Source organism: Mastacembelus armatus, chromosome 4, assembly GCF_900324485.2.
Source record: "Mastacembelus armatus chromosome 4, fMasArm1.2, whole genome shotgun sequence".
Classification (NCBI taxonomy): domain Eukaryota; kingdom Metazoa; phylum Chordata; class Actinopteri; order Synbranchiformes; family Mastacembelidae; genus Mastacembelus; species Mastacembelus armatus.
Genome location: NC_046636.1, coordinates 13,166,668 through 13,181,069, shown reverse-complemented (window position 1 = coordinate 13,181,069; position 14,402 = coordinate 13,166,668). Strand labels below are relative to the sequence as shown.

Genomic DNA, 14,402 nt, shown 5'->3' with positions numbered 1-14,402 from the left:
CTACAGGAAAAAAACAGGGCTTAATTTGACGGATTAGGCATGAAAATCCTGAGCATGAATCAAAATTTTAACTTGACAAAGCTTAGCAAAAGTTCTTGAGCATGAAATGACATCAACTTGGCATGGAAAAAAGCTTAGCAAAAATCCTGAGCATAAGATGAAGCAAATAACTCAAAATCAAACATGAACTTGGCATGAGAAACACAAAGCAGAAATCATGAATGTAGCTAACTCAGTCACAAGCTTTCAGGGGCAGACAGAGAAACTGGAAGCCTAATGCACAAGTTTGGCTTGGCATGAGGGCAAAGACAATCTGGCAATGAGTGAATGGTAGCAGAGGGTTTAAATGCAGCAGGATGATGGAAAACAGGTGTGTGAGTACCAAGGAGACAGGTCAGATGAAGGGAAGAGTGAGGCATGTAGTGAAGGAAGTGCAGTATCTGAAAGCAGTGCGAACACATAGTGAGAGAATGGTGGTAGCATGTGAAAAAGTCGATAAGAAGGGAGCTTCTCAGCTGAAGGGTGCTGGTTCAGTCCAGGTTACATCATAGTGAGAAATTAAATATGCCAGTTCGATCTTTAAAGTGCTCATAACAAAGACTGCACCAGCTCAAACTAACAAACGGTTCCCTTGTTACTGCTCAGCAACCTGAATATCTACTCTTCATTTTCAGTTTGGTCCTTACCCACTTTTCTGAGTTTGTTTTGTTCAAGTTGAACTCAGACAGCCAGTGTGATTAACTGGTATCACAATGCACTAAATCTTCTTTGGCATTCTTCCATTAATCAGTGCATCTATACTGTTCACATGAGGGCTGTAAGGGTCTTTTAGCTGATAGTGCATTGATGAATACCAGTTCTTTCTTTTTGTAACATGTTTTCTTGTATATTAATAGGTTCATCAAACTGGCACCCATGTTCCTTGATCCAAATTACAAACAATACTCCAAGATTGGTGACTATCCGAGCCCATTTGGAGTAAAATCACAAGGTATGGCTACACATATTTGTCTTTGCAATTAAAGGTACTATAGATTAATTTAATGTAAATGGCATTCCATCTTTCAGCAGTAAAGACTAGCAGGGAACATATCTTCTTGTTGTTAAGGCCTTGGTATGATTGAAAGCTAGTTTACATGTACTGTTGTCTGACCATATTTAAAGACATGTTTCTGCCTGTTCTGAATGGCCATATTTAAAGTTTAGGTGAAAAGTTGCATACTCCTGGTTGCATCCCACTGAGTTCCCAGTCCCTCTCCACCAATTCTATCTTTTTGTGTTTTGAGTGTCTTTGTAGTCTTGAAACAATGGAATACACAAATAAATGTAAGGTAACTGGGCACCCTGTGGATCTCTTTAGCACATTCAATATGTTGTGCTGTTATTAACAAGAAAGTGAGTATTTATGAACAAAACTAGAGCTTTGAGAGAGAAGTCTAAACCTCTCCCACTTACACAACTCCTAATACCTGACCAATCACCGCATTCAGCAGGTGCCGTTTTCAGATTTAGAGAGTTACAGAAATGATGGGACATGTGAACAAACAAACACTGTATTGTCTGTACACTGTATCTTTTGGCCATAGAAACAAAGAGAAAGTGTCAGCAGTCACCTTGAGTTTCTTTCTCTAAAATCTAATAATCAGGTTAGAAATCTAGGGGTAATCATCAATTCAATTCAATTAATTTTATTTGTATAGCGCCAAATCACAATACAAATCATCTCAAGGCACTTTACAAAAACTAAAAACCCAACAAATCCCTTATGAGCAAGCACTTGGCGACAGTAGAGAGGAAAAACTCCCTTTAACGGAAGAAAAAACCTTCAGCAGAAACGGGCTCAGTTTGGTCGGCCATCTGCCTCGAACAGTTGGGGTGAGTGGATAGAGGAGAGAGAAAAGAACAGCAACAATACACAACAAATAGACACTACAGGCTGGTGGGGCCAGTAACTGCACATCAGCAATATACAGCTCCAGGACCGGGGACACCTGCAGAAGGTACAGAGAGAGAGAGAGAACAAACTAGGGGAGACAAGGTTAAGTGAGTGTTACGGTTAGGGTAGGGGAGGGTGGTCCTCGGGCAGTCTAGGCCTATAGCAGCATAACTAAGGGATGGTTCAGGGTTACCTGAAGCCAGCCCTAACTATACGCTTTGTCAAAGAGGAAGGTTTTAAGTCTAGCCTTAAAAGTACAGAGAGAGCCTGCCTCCTGAACCCAGACTGGGAGCTGGTTCCACAGGAGAGGAGCTTGATAGCTAAAGGCTCTGCCTCTCATTCTGCTTTTGGAAACTCTGGAAACCACAAGTAGACCTGCACCCTCAGAGCAAAGTGGTCTATCAGGATAATATGGTACTATGAGGTCTTTAAGGTATGAAGAAGCTTGATCATGAAGGGATTTGTATGTGAGAAGAAGGATTTTAAATTCTATTCTGTATTTTACAGGGATCCAATGAAGAGAAGCTAATATAGGAGAAATATGATCTCTCTTGCTAGTTCCTGTCAGGACTCTGGCTACAGCATTCTGGATTAACTGGAAGCTTTTTATGGTGATACTGGGACATCCAGATAGTAATGAGTTAGAGTAATCTAGCCTTGAGGTAGTTCTAGAGATTTGTTTTATGTGTGAGTTAAAGGACATGTCCTGGTCAAAATTAACTGCAAGGTTTTTCACAGTAGTGCTGGAGGCCAGGGCTATTTCATCTAAAGTAGCTATAATTTTAGAAAAGTCTGAGGTTTTTAGGCCCAAATACAATAACTTCTGTTTTCTCTGAATTTAAAAGTAGAAAGTTACTGGTCATCCAGACCTTTATGTCAGTTAGACACGCTTGAAGTCTGGTTAACTGGTTTGTGCTTACAGGTTTAATAGATAGATACAACTGAGTGTCATCTGCATAGCAGTGGTAATTAATAGAGTTCTTCCTAATGACGCAGCCTAAAGGAAGCATGGACAGGGTGAACAGAATCGGTCCCAGCACAGAGCCTTGTGGAACTCCATAACTAACTTTTGTGTGTGTGGAAGGTTCATCATGTACATGAACAAACTGGAATCTGTCTGATAAATAGGATTGGAACCATTTTAACGCTGTTCCTCTGATACCAGTCACATGCTCCAGTCTCTGTAATAAGATGTTGTGGTCAATAGTGTCGAATGCAGCACTAAGGTCTAGGAGGAAACTCTGGTTAGGTCTGATTGAAAATCTTCAAATAGTTCATTTCTGTGTAAGTGGTCTGATAGTTGCTTAGCAACAGCTTTTTCAAGGATTTAAGAAATAAATGGTAGGTTGGATATTGGTCTATAATTAGCCAAGACTCCTGGATCAAGACTAGGCTTTTTGAGTAAGGGTTTGATTACTGCAGTCTTAAAGGCCTGTGGTACCTAGCCTGATACTAGAGATAAATTTACTAAGTCTAATAAAGATGAGTTCATTAATGGCAGGATGTCTTTAAGCAGTCTAGTCGGGATGGGGTCTAAGAGACACGTTGATGATTTAGATGAAGCAACTACTGATGTAAATTCAGAGAGATCTATGGGAGAGAAGCAGTCTAAACATAACTGAGGTCTTACAGATGATTCAAGAGCTACTGTAGTAGAAGATTCATTTATTGCAGGTATAGGAAGCATCTGCTGAATTTTATCTCTAATAGTTGTGATTTTATTTGTAAAGAAACTCATAAATTCATCACTGCTGAGAGCTAAGGGAACAGTGGGCTCAACAGAGCTGTGGCTTTTTTCAGCCTGACTACAGTGCCATAGGCCAGAACAAGATCAAGGGTGTGATTGAAACAGTAGGTGGGCTTGTTAACATTTTGAGTGAAACCAATTGAATCTAATACCAAATTAAATGCAGTGCTGAGACTATTATTTTCAACATCTAAGTCAGATAGGAAGTCTGGAAATTCAGTTAAAAACTATGATTAAGGGATTAATTTCTATTAGGTTTTTATGAATAACTCCTCTTCTGTTAACATCTGATTTATTTCATTTATATATTAGAGGGGCAGACACAATCTCTATGTGGTTTGACGGGCGACGGCTGTAAGGAAACTACAGAGAGGCGTTTTAAACTGAGTCTCTGCGTCCTGGTCCCCACTCTGGATTGTCAGGCTTTAGGTTGGCTAATAAACTCGGCCAGATTTCTAGCGATGAAAGCTGCACCATGCAAAGTGGGATGGATGCCGTCTCTCGCTATCAGACCTGGTTTTCTCCAGAAAGTGGACCAATTGTCTATGAAGCCCACATCGTTTGCTGGAAACCACCTAGACATGTCATCGCTGGTCAGATTGGGGAGAGATCCAGAGAAAATTACGGAGTCTGACATTAATTTGGCAAAGTTACACACACACACTCACTCAACATTATTTTTAGTGACCTCCGATTGGCGTAATCGGGTGTCATTGCTGCCGACGTGAATAACAATTTTTCCATATTTACAATTAGCCTTAGCCAGCAGCTTCAGATTTGACACAGTGTCACCCGCTCTGCCCCCAGGAATACATTTGACTATGATGCAAATCATGGACTCAGACTTGAATTTTACCAGCCATATTAAATTAATTACATCATCAGCATTTTACCATTTCAAAAACATTGCGAGAATCAAAAGGATTATGTCGAAACCAGACTGAGAGAGACTCAATCATGCATTTATCCCCAGCAGGTTATATTACTGTAACAGCCTGCTCATGGGGCACTCAAGACGAGCTGTAAGGTAGATGCAGTACATTCAAAATGGTGCTGCTTGGATCCTGACTAGAACCAAGAACTACAACCACATTGCTCCTGTTCTCAGATCTCTGCACTGGCTTCTTGCTGCTCAGACTTTAAAACAGCACTGCTGTAAGTCTCTTCATGGCTCAGCACAAATATACATTTCTGATGAGTTACTGCCATCACGAACTCTGAGAACATCAGGAACAGGCTGTCATGATTCCCTTTTGGGACTTCCTGCCGGGGACCTTTATTTTGTGTTCAGTACCTCTCCTGCTCCGGTCCCCGGCCGCTTTACGTTCTTTAACGTAAGTATACTTTAAGTATTTTCACCTGTTTGCAATCTGCCTTTTGTTCTCACTCTACTCTCACTCGCCCTTTATATGCACCAAGGTACTGGACTTTTGCTCTGTTTTAACGAGGTGCTTCACGCACCCTCCCCCTGACGAAGCAGAGGGCTGACCAAACTTTAGCCCTCGTGGCCACCTGGGATCCCCAGTGTTCTCCCAGGAGAGGGGATAAAACACAATACACAAAGCCGGATGAAACGGGAAACTAGAGTGGGTGGCCGATGCAGCACTGGAGACGCTGGAGACGCTGGCCGAACAGGTGGCGCTGGCACAAGGCGGTACTGGAGACGCTGGCTGAGGCGGTACTGGAGACGCTGGCCGAAGATGCGGCTGGAGACACTGGAGACTCTGGAGACGGTGCTGGAGACGGCGCTGGAGGGCGAGGCTCTGGTGGCTGCGTTGCTGTAGCCTGAGGCGGAAATCTGATAGGTGGCTCCGGTGACTGAGGTGAAGGGCTAGCCTGAGAATCCGTCGAAGGACTAGCTGGAGACTGAAGAGGCTAGGAGCTGGCCCCAGGGAGACGGGCTGGCTGGAAACTCAGGTGAGGGGCCTGCCGGACACTGAGGTGAGCGGCCGGCCGGAGACTGGGGAGATGGGCTGGCCGGAGACTGGGAAGACGAGCTGACCAGAGACTGAGGTGAGCAGCTGGCTGGAGACTCAGGGGAGAGGCCAGTTCAGGAATCGGGTGCCAGGCCTGCTGGAGACTGGGAGAGGACCTCAGTGGGGACGCTGTCGTCGGCAAGCTGAGGGTCCAGAGGCTGGGGCATTGGAGACGGGAGCACTGGAGACGTGAGCACCAGACCAGCTGGATACTGAGGCAAAGGCCTAGTCAGGAGCTCAGAGAAGAAGCCTGCTGGAAACTGAGGTGATGGGCTGGCTGGAGACTGAGGCGAAGGACTAGCCAAAGACTCAGGGGAGAGGCCTGCTGGAGACTCAGGGGAAGGGCTGGCCAGAGACAGAGGAACCTCAGCGGGGACATGAGTGTCGACACTGGAAGCAGCACTGGGGATTGCCTCTTCAGACGGCAGTGACTCCGTCAATGTCGTCGTCGGGGCTGCTGGTCCAGCGGTTCAATCTGCAGCTGTGCTGGGTGTTCCTGTCCATGGCAGCCTGGGGCTTTGGCGGCGAGATGGCAACTGGAGGTTCTGGCGACGAGAAGGCACTGGATTCAGGCTGCCTGACCGGAGAAGCGGCCACCCCTCTCCGACGACACCGCCATTGGTGGCGACTCTGCTGAACCGCAGAATCTGGCTGGGGAACAGAGTGAGAGAGAGGGGAACTGGGCTGAGAGAGAGAGAGAGGGGGGGGGGACCCAGGCTGGGGACGAGAGAGAGGCCCCAGGCTTGGAAAAAGAGGAAAGAGAAAAGGACTCAGCCTGAGGAGGGAAAAGAAACTGCTCAGGCTGAGGGGGATCGAAAGGCTCAGGCTGAGGGGGGAGAATGAGAGGCTCAGGCTGAGGGGGGAGAACGAGAGGCTCAGGCTGAGGGAACGAAGATAAAAGATAAAACTCAGACTGAGAAAGGGAAGAGATTGGACTGGGGCGAGTGGCACCCTTGTCCGAAAGAGAAACGGAACTCGGACCGGGGCGAGGGGCGTTCTGGACCGAGGAGGGGGAGCTCGGAGAATCGGAAGGATCCGAGGGTGTGGAGAGGTGCAACACTGGTGAAGGGGACTGAAGAGCCGCGAGGCACCTGCTCTTGACGTCCTGGAAGGGGAGTTGCTGCTCTCTGCCTTCCTCCAGCAGAGCGTGCAGGGAGGAGAAGAGCTGGTACGCCCTCCCCACACTCTTCTTGGAGGTATTGGACGGCACATGTAGCAGACTCCGCCGCTGTTGGTCACACGCATGTGCGCCAGCGAGTAGTCCGGGACGAAACCCAGACAAAGCCGGAGAGCGGTGACGCTGTCCCTCAAACACCGCTCCGGGAACAACTCCCCGGCCGGTCCTGCTGCGTCCGTCTGTGGCTGAAGCATTCTGTTAGGTGTGGGAGTTGGTGAGTGAGGAGGTGCTGGAGACAAGGAGAGGCGGCAGGACCCAGATGCAGAACCAAAGACTTTATTACCTCTCCTGGGATCCAGGAGGGGGGAAAAAACACAAAACACAAAGCCGGATGAAACGGGAAACTAGAAAACCGAGTGAAATGGTAAACAAGAAAAGACCGAATGATATGGTGGCAAAACACTTGAGAAACTGTAAGGCAAGGCTTACGAAAACTACCTAGTTACTAGCAATCAACAAGGCTTACGCAAACTAATGCTTAAGCCCCAAACAAAGGAAAGAGGGAAGTATATATAGGGAGAACAGAAAAGGTGATTGAAAACAGGTGAAACCCATGAACTCAATAAGCTGTGAAGCTGCCGGGGACCAGTGCGAGGGAAAAGGAAGTCTCTTAGAAAATAAAGGTCCCCCGACAGGATGTCCCAAAGGGGAATCATGACATCTAGACCTAAAAACTAGAAGTCCAGTTGCCATGACTCAGCCTAGATTTCTAGATTTCTTCACCGGGACGACTGAGAAACTTCACATGCATAACCATTATTCTCCATGTTAACCATGTGTAGGCACATTTTGTCATCCCACTGAAACTCTGCTCACAGTTGAAAGAAGTGTTGACATTTTATGACAAAAACTGCTGACTTCTGTTGTGTGAGAGGAGATATATACATGTCTACGTCCTTCCAAGGTCAACACTGTCTCTATATATTTTTATGTAGATTTTCAATTTCTGCTTAAAAAATGTTTTTCCTTAAACTTCAAAACTATTACAAAGGTTTTTATATTTGACTGACTTACTAAAGTTGCAGTGGAAACAAACTATAACTCATAATGTACATGGGACTTAAAAACATAAACATTAGATCTGTGTGGTGCAAAGATGAGTCTGTAAACCTCCTCAAATACATATATGACATAAGCATAAATTTCATATCTTAAACATGGTTTCAACATATTTTTTTCTGCAGTTGATAATCGATGTGTATTGTGGATTTACAACCAAAGATCATTCACTTTCAAGTGTGATCAGCTCACTTAAATTCGAACAGTCTCCATTAATACAACATTGATATGATTTTTGAAAAAGCTGGCTGCTTTTGAAAGGGAGCAAGTGTGTCTAATAACAAACTGTCATTCAATTTCAGACTCAACCTTGTTTAAAGTGTAAAACAGACTAGATTTTGGAGCACCCAGTTGCATTAACCTCCACTTTTTAATTTGGAGCAGTTATTTCTTAAAATGTGCTTTTATGATTTTATAGTGATTTTATAGTGTGACGTACCTATTTCATTAGCCTTCTTTAGACTTTTTACAAATCAAGGTTTAATGAAGCAAACCTGATACAAAACTTGTATCCCATCTCATTTGGCTCTCATCTGACAGATAATGTATTGTTTTAAAACACAGCTCCGCTGGTTGTTTTTTCTTCTTCTTTGATCTTCATCTCACTTGTTTTTTCTTTCTATCTTGTTTGCTATCTGGTTTCTTTAGAGAAGATTATAGATATTCTTCTATCAAACACTAAGATCTATGGGCTTGGGGAAGAACTTGACAGGTAAGTTGGTGCTAGTTGTCCTGTCATACTGCACAGTTAGTGCAGTCATCACAGTATACCCTTCTTTAGTTTTCTTTCCTCTTAGTATTTACAGGTATCATTAGGAGAGACTGTAAACTTGTCTGTTTATAACTTTGAGAATGCACACAGTGAAGTGCTGTTGTTTTAATTTGCTCTATGTATTGTATATTAATCATCTGACAATATATGGTACACTCATTTTTTAAGAATAGCTTTTAAGAAACAAATACTCTAAACAGACACGTTTATAAGAAAAATACAAATGCTAACACATACAAAACATACAGTATTACAATCATCTTTACAGAATATTCAGTGGGTGAAACGGTAACTTAAAATTTTTAACACAAATAAAAGTTTTTCAGCCTCATTTTACAAACATATTTTTCAAAACACAGCACACTTAAATATGTTTAATATCATTATTTAACAGAACCTAAACTAACCATTACCCAACCATTATAGTTTACCTCAAGCAGTCTCTTCCTTTACTAAAATTTTGTACTGTTCTCATGTAACTCCTCTTTTTGAGAACAAATTGTAATCTAACATACATTACAAAAATGTCTTTAAATTGAACTCTTGGGCTTAAAGTGGCAAACTTGGAAATCAAAAATATCTATCTCAAGGATTAGCTTCAAATATTTTGGTTAACAAAACCAAAATATTGGTCATGATTCAGCACCTTGTGTTTGTGTTTTTGTTCTCTACTATATACCTACTGACCTACCAGTCCATTTGTTACATGATCATTACAAATCATTATCATATCTTGGAAAGTCTCTTTGTCACTCTTACAACTGTTGAAACAAATGGTTCAGTATTCATATCTTCCCTAAATTTGAGAAAGCAAGATTCTGATGGGTGAAAGTTGAGTCTGTCAGTCTACATTAAAATTTCAACAGATAAGTTGAAGTAATTGTGTTGGTTGATTCCACTTGGGATTCAGGCTTTTGAGTTTATCTGGGCCTTGTCAGTTGCTGAGACACTATGTATTGACCCTGTTTCATCAGTGCAGACTAAACACACAACACATCCTGCACAGTCTACAATAGAACATTATAATCATAATAAATACATTATATGCTTAGATATACTCCTGTCCTGGTACGTCTAAAAAAGAGAAAAGGGGTTTATGTAGCATTTTGTATTTTTCACCTCATCCCATCTCTCTAAAGGAATATCTTTTTAAACACACCTTTTTGATGTCTAGTGTATTTTTTTCTGGTTTTTTTCCTGATAATATGAATATCTCAGTATCTTGTCTCTGTTACAGTATGAGCTGTAAGACGTGCATCATTGTGGGAAACGGAGGAATCCTTGCAAACAAGTCTCTGGGGCAGAGGATTGATGAGTTTGATGTTGTGGTCAGGTATGTTATGACAGACATAAACTGCTCAAAAAAATAGGGCAACACTTAATCATCATCTGCTAGTGTCATTGTCAGTACTGGTAGTATGACGCAGTACCTGCAGCACACTCAAGTTCCATCAGTCCAGTTACTTCAATATTGGACATCCATATTTGCAGTTGCAAGAAGGTTTGCTGTGTTTCCCAGCAGTCTCGGGAGCATGGAGGAAATACCAGGAAGCTGGCTGTTACAGCAGGTGAGCTGGACAGGGCCATAGATGTGCATTAACCCAGCAGCAGGACCAGTATCTGCTCCTTTGTGCAAAGAGGAACAGGAGGAACACTGTGAGAGCCCTACAAAATAATTTCCAGCAAGCTACTGGTGTACATGTTTCTGACCAAACTGTCAGAACAAGAGCCCATAAGGGTGGCATGAGTGACTTATGCTGGTGTAGTGGGCCCTAAGTTACTCCTGGTGCAGGACAATGCCTGACCTCATGTGACCAGAGTGTGTATGCATTTCCTGGATGATAAAGGCATTCTTGCCTAACCTAAATTGCACTGAGCACCTATGGGACATTTTATCTTGATGCATCCAACATCACCAAGTAGCCTACTGTCCTGATGCCTTTATCCAGAAATGGAAGATGATCCCCAGACACCATCTACCAACTCATCAGGAGACATGCATACAGGCACAGTGGATCCATACATGTCACCTTTAGTTGGGAATTAGTACACTGGACACAGGTAATGCAGACTTCAGGGTTAACGTGAGTTTATTATGAAGTAGGGAGGAGGAAGATAGAGCTGGACACAGAAGTCTTCTCTGGGTATCCTTCCAAACACAGAGAAGAATGGGCGGGGGAATGTAGACATGCTGACTGGACCCCTGAGGAAGAGTGTAGTAGGATGAAGAAGCACGGTCAGAAACTAGGACAGGTAAATGATGTGATGTGCCCTGGCCGAGAACAAACACTCCCTTCCAGTGTTCCTATGGCTTCCAACCCCTCTTGTTCCCAGCTCTTGAGAAGGAGATTGTGGCTCCTTCTGCCCATGCTCTGGTCCAACGTTACTGCCGCACCTGGATTATCCAGCAATCTTATAAGACGGCAGCGGATAAGAAAAAATCTAGTGCACCCACATACTCACCTGGTCAGCGGGTTTTGTTATCCACTAAGGACCTCCCACTCAAGACCGATTCACGAACATTGTCACCCAGATTTATCTGCCCCTTCCCCATCTCCAAGATCATTAATCCTGTCTCTGTCATGTTAACTTTACCCAAGTCCATGCAGATACAGCCCACGTTCCATGTTAGTCGCAAAAACTCAGTTATCCCCATGCATCTAGTTTACCCTGTCAATTAAGGTCATGCTGTTGAGTATTTATACACTAGCCCAGCCAGCCACCAGTTGCCAGGTTGTCTGCAACCAGCTTACCAGTCTTACCTTTTCAGTTCAAGCCCTCAGTGTATGATCTTGTTACGTCCTTGAATTATTCACCCGTCTAACGTTTTTGACATCTTTGCTGGTTTTTGGATTGCTTTGATGGTTTATACTCTCTGCCTGTTTTCTGACTAAGCATGGCCTATTATGGACACCTTCACCTTATTATTAAAGAAAAGATTATGTAAGCCTCAGTTCAGTTTGGTTGTGCATTTGCACCTCCAAGTCCGAGGCCATGATTCTCAACCAGAAAATGGTAGCTTGCCAACTCCAGGTCAGGAGAAAGATCCTGTCTTAGGTGGAGGAGTTTAACCCTCTGGGGTCTAAATATGTTTTGGACTCTGGACAAGTTTTGACATGCCCTGACATTTGTGCTTTTTTCAGTTGCTTTTAAACATATCAATGGCTAAAGTCTGATAACACTGTAATCAGCACAAACTGGGCTACAATACGCAGTAATTTTAGGCTTTTAAATAAACAAATAAATCAAAGGTGGTTCAAAGTTTATTATGTTGTTGGTTATAACCTATCTGTATCAATTATCCTCATATTGAATGCATGGCAAAAAAAATTTTTTTGCAGTGCTTGTGCGTATGAAAAGTTCTTTCAAAATGCTTGATAAATGTTTGACTAATGCTGACATGTATAACTGCAGATTAAAATGTGCAGTCTATGATTAACCTGTTTGTTGCAGGTTAAATGAGGCCCCAGTGAAAGGCTTTGAGAAAGATGTTGGCTCCAAGACTACAATGAGGATCACCTACCCAGAAGGGGCGATTCAGAAGATGGAACACTACGAAACTCAGTCTCTGTTTGTCCTCTCTGCCTTCAAAGCTCTGGACTTCAAGTGGCTCCGACACATGGTCTTAAACCAAAGACTGGTAAGGCTTTTAACTTTTTATTTTGCCACTATGTAAATACAGCTGTAGCCAGCCAGTTTGTGATGATATTAGTAATAATAAGTAGAGAAGCCAGGTCCTGCAGAAACTGCAAGTTAGTGTTTAGAGTTGTCACCTCTGATGCTGCAGCTGCATGGTCTTAGCAGGGATCAAACGCTGCACTGACAAAATATGTCAATTTACATTTTTGGTTGAGCTTGAGCAAAACTGTTTCACATAAGTAGCTTTATTGTGGTTCAGAAATGTTATTAACTACTACTATACTACTACTATAACAACAACAAAAAACATGAGGTAAAGCGTCCTTTGCAATTATTGAAACAAATTTTAAAATTAAATAAATGAAACTGCATATTAATTAAACAGAGCATTATTAAATGTGACTGAAATATCTAAGAAGGGTATTGAGGGTGTGAGTCACAATGGCAAGAACAGACTCATATCAGTATCGAGGGCAAAGCTTGAATGATGTTCTTGCTGCCTGGACCTCCATTAGGGGCAACACTTCTAAGAGTCCTGCTAAGCTTTAGAGAACATGCAAAAGCATTCAGTAGTGATATCAGAGGGATAAGCTAAGATAAGATAACCTTTATTTGTCCCACAATGGGGAAATTGCATTGTTGCAACAGGAAAGTACAAGTAGACAGCAGAGTGCCAAAAGTAACAAAGATAAATAAGAAGTTAAAAATATTGAAATATGGCGGCCACTGGTGGTGTAACGGTAGTGTGCGCGTCCATATACACTGGATGCCGTCATATAGCTTGCATGTCTTCCCTTGCTCTCTCCCTAATTTCCTGCCTCTCTCCACTGTCCTATCAAATAAAGGCAAAAACTGCCCAAAAAATAATTTAAAAAAAAAAACTTAAACTATAAAGCTACAGTATCTCACAGAAGTGAGTACACCCCTCACATTTTTGTAAATAATTTATTATATCTTTTCATGTGACAACACTGAAGAAATGACACTTTGCTACAATGTAAAGTAGTGAGTGTATAGCTTGTATAACAGTTTAAATTTGCTGTCCCTTCAAAATAACTCAACACACAGCCATTAATGTCTAAACCGCTGGCAACAAAAGTTAGTACACACCTAAGTGAAAATGTCCAAATTGGGCCCAAAGTGTCAATATTTTGTGTGACCACCATTATTTTCCAGCACTGCCATAACCCTCTTGGGCATGGAGTTCACCAGAACTTCACAGGTTGCCACTGGAATCCTCTTCCACTCCTCCATGATGACATCACAGAGCTGGTGGATGTTAGAGACCTTGCACTCCTCCACCTTCTGTTTGAGGATGCCCCACAGATGCTCAATAGGGTTTAGGTCTGGAGACATGCTTGGCCAATCCATCACCTTTACCCTCAGCTTCTTTAGCAAGGCAGTGGTCGTCTTGGAGGTGTGTTTGGGGTTGTTATCATGCTGGAATACTGCCCTGTGGCCCCGTCTCCGAAGGGAGGGGATCATGCTCTGCTTCAGTATGTCACAGTACATGTTGGCATTCATGGTTCCCTCAATGAACTGTAGCTCCCCAGTGCCGGAAGCACTCATGCAACCCCAGACCATGACACTCCCACCACCATGCTTGACTGTAGGCAAGACACACTTGTCTTTGTACTCCTCACCTGATTTCCGCCAGATATGCTTGACACCATCAGACCACAGGACACAGTTCCAGTAATCCATGTCCTTAGTCTGCTTGTCTTCAGCAAACTGTTTGTGGGCTTTCTTGTGCATCATCTTTAGAAGAGGCTTCCTTCTGGGACGACAGCCAATGCAGACCAATTTGATGCAGTGTGCGGCGTATGGTGTGAGCACTGACAGGCTGACCCCCCACCCCTTGAACCTCTGCAGCAATGCTGGCAGCACTCATACGTCTATTTCCCAAAGACAACCTCTGGATATGACGCTGAGCACGTGCACTCAATTTCTTTGGTCGACCATGGCGAGGCCTGTTCTGAGTGGAGCTCAGCTCAGTTTCTGGGTCTTGGCAATCTTCTTATATTCTAGGCCATCTTTATGTAGAGCAACAATTCTTTTTTTCAGATCCTCTGAGAGTTTTTTGCCATGAGGTGCCA

At 43.2% G+C, this 14,402-nt stretch overlaps 1 protein-coding gene across 3 annotated transcripts in view; it reads left to right on the top strand.

Annotated features, from left to right (window-relative positions):
- st3gal3a (ST3 beta-galactoside alpha-2,3-sialyltransferase 3a) overlaps positions 1-14,402 on the top strand; it is a 59,492-nt gene that overhangs the window by 29,038 nt on the left and 16,052 nt on the right. For 2 of the 3 annotated variants that reach the window (XM_026323311.1, XM_026323310.1), the window contains exons 6-9: positions 897-991; positions 8,544-8,607; positions 9,905-10,000; positions 12,121-12,307. In XM_026323311.1, coding sequence (XP_026179096.1) covers positions 897-991; positions 8,544-8,607; positions 9,905-10,000; positions 12,121-12,307 — 442 coding nt within the window. The remainder of the gene's footprint in view (positions 1-896; positions 992-8,543; positions 8,608-9,904; positions 10,001-12,120; positions 12,308-14,402) is intronic. The other variant, XM_026323312.1, reaches the window with a different exon arrangement.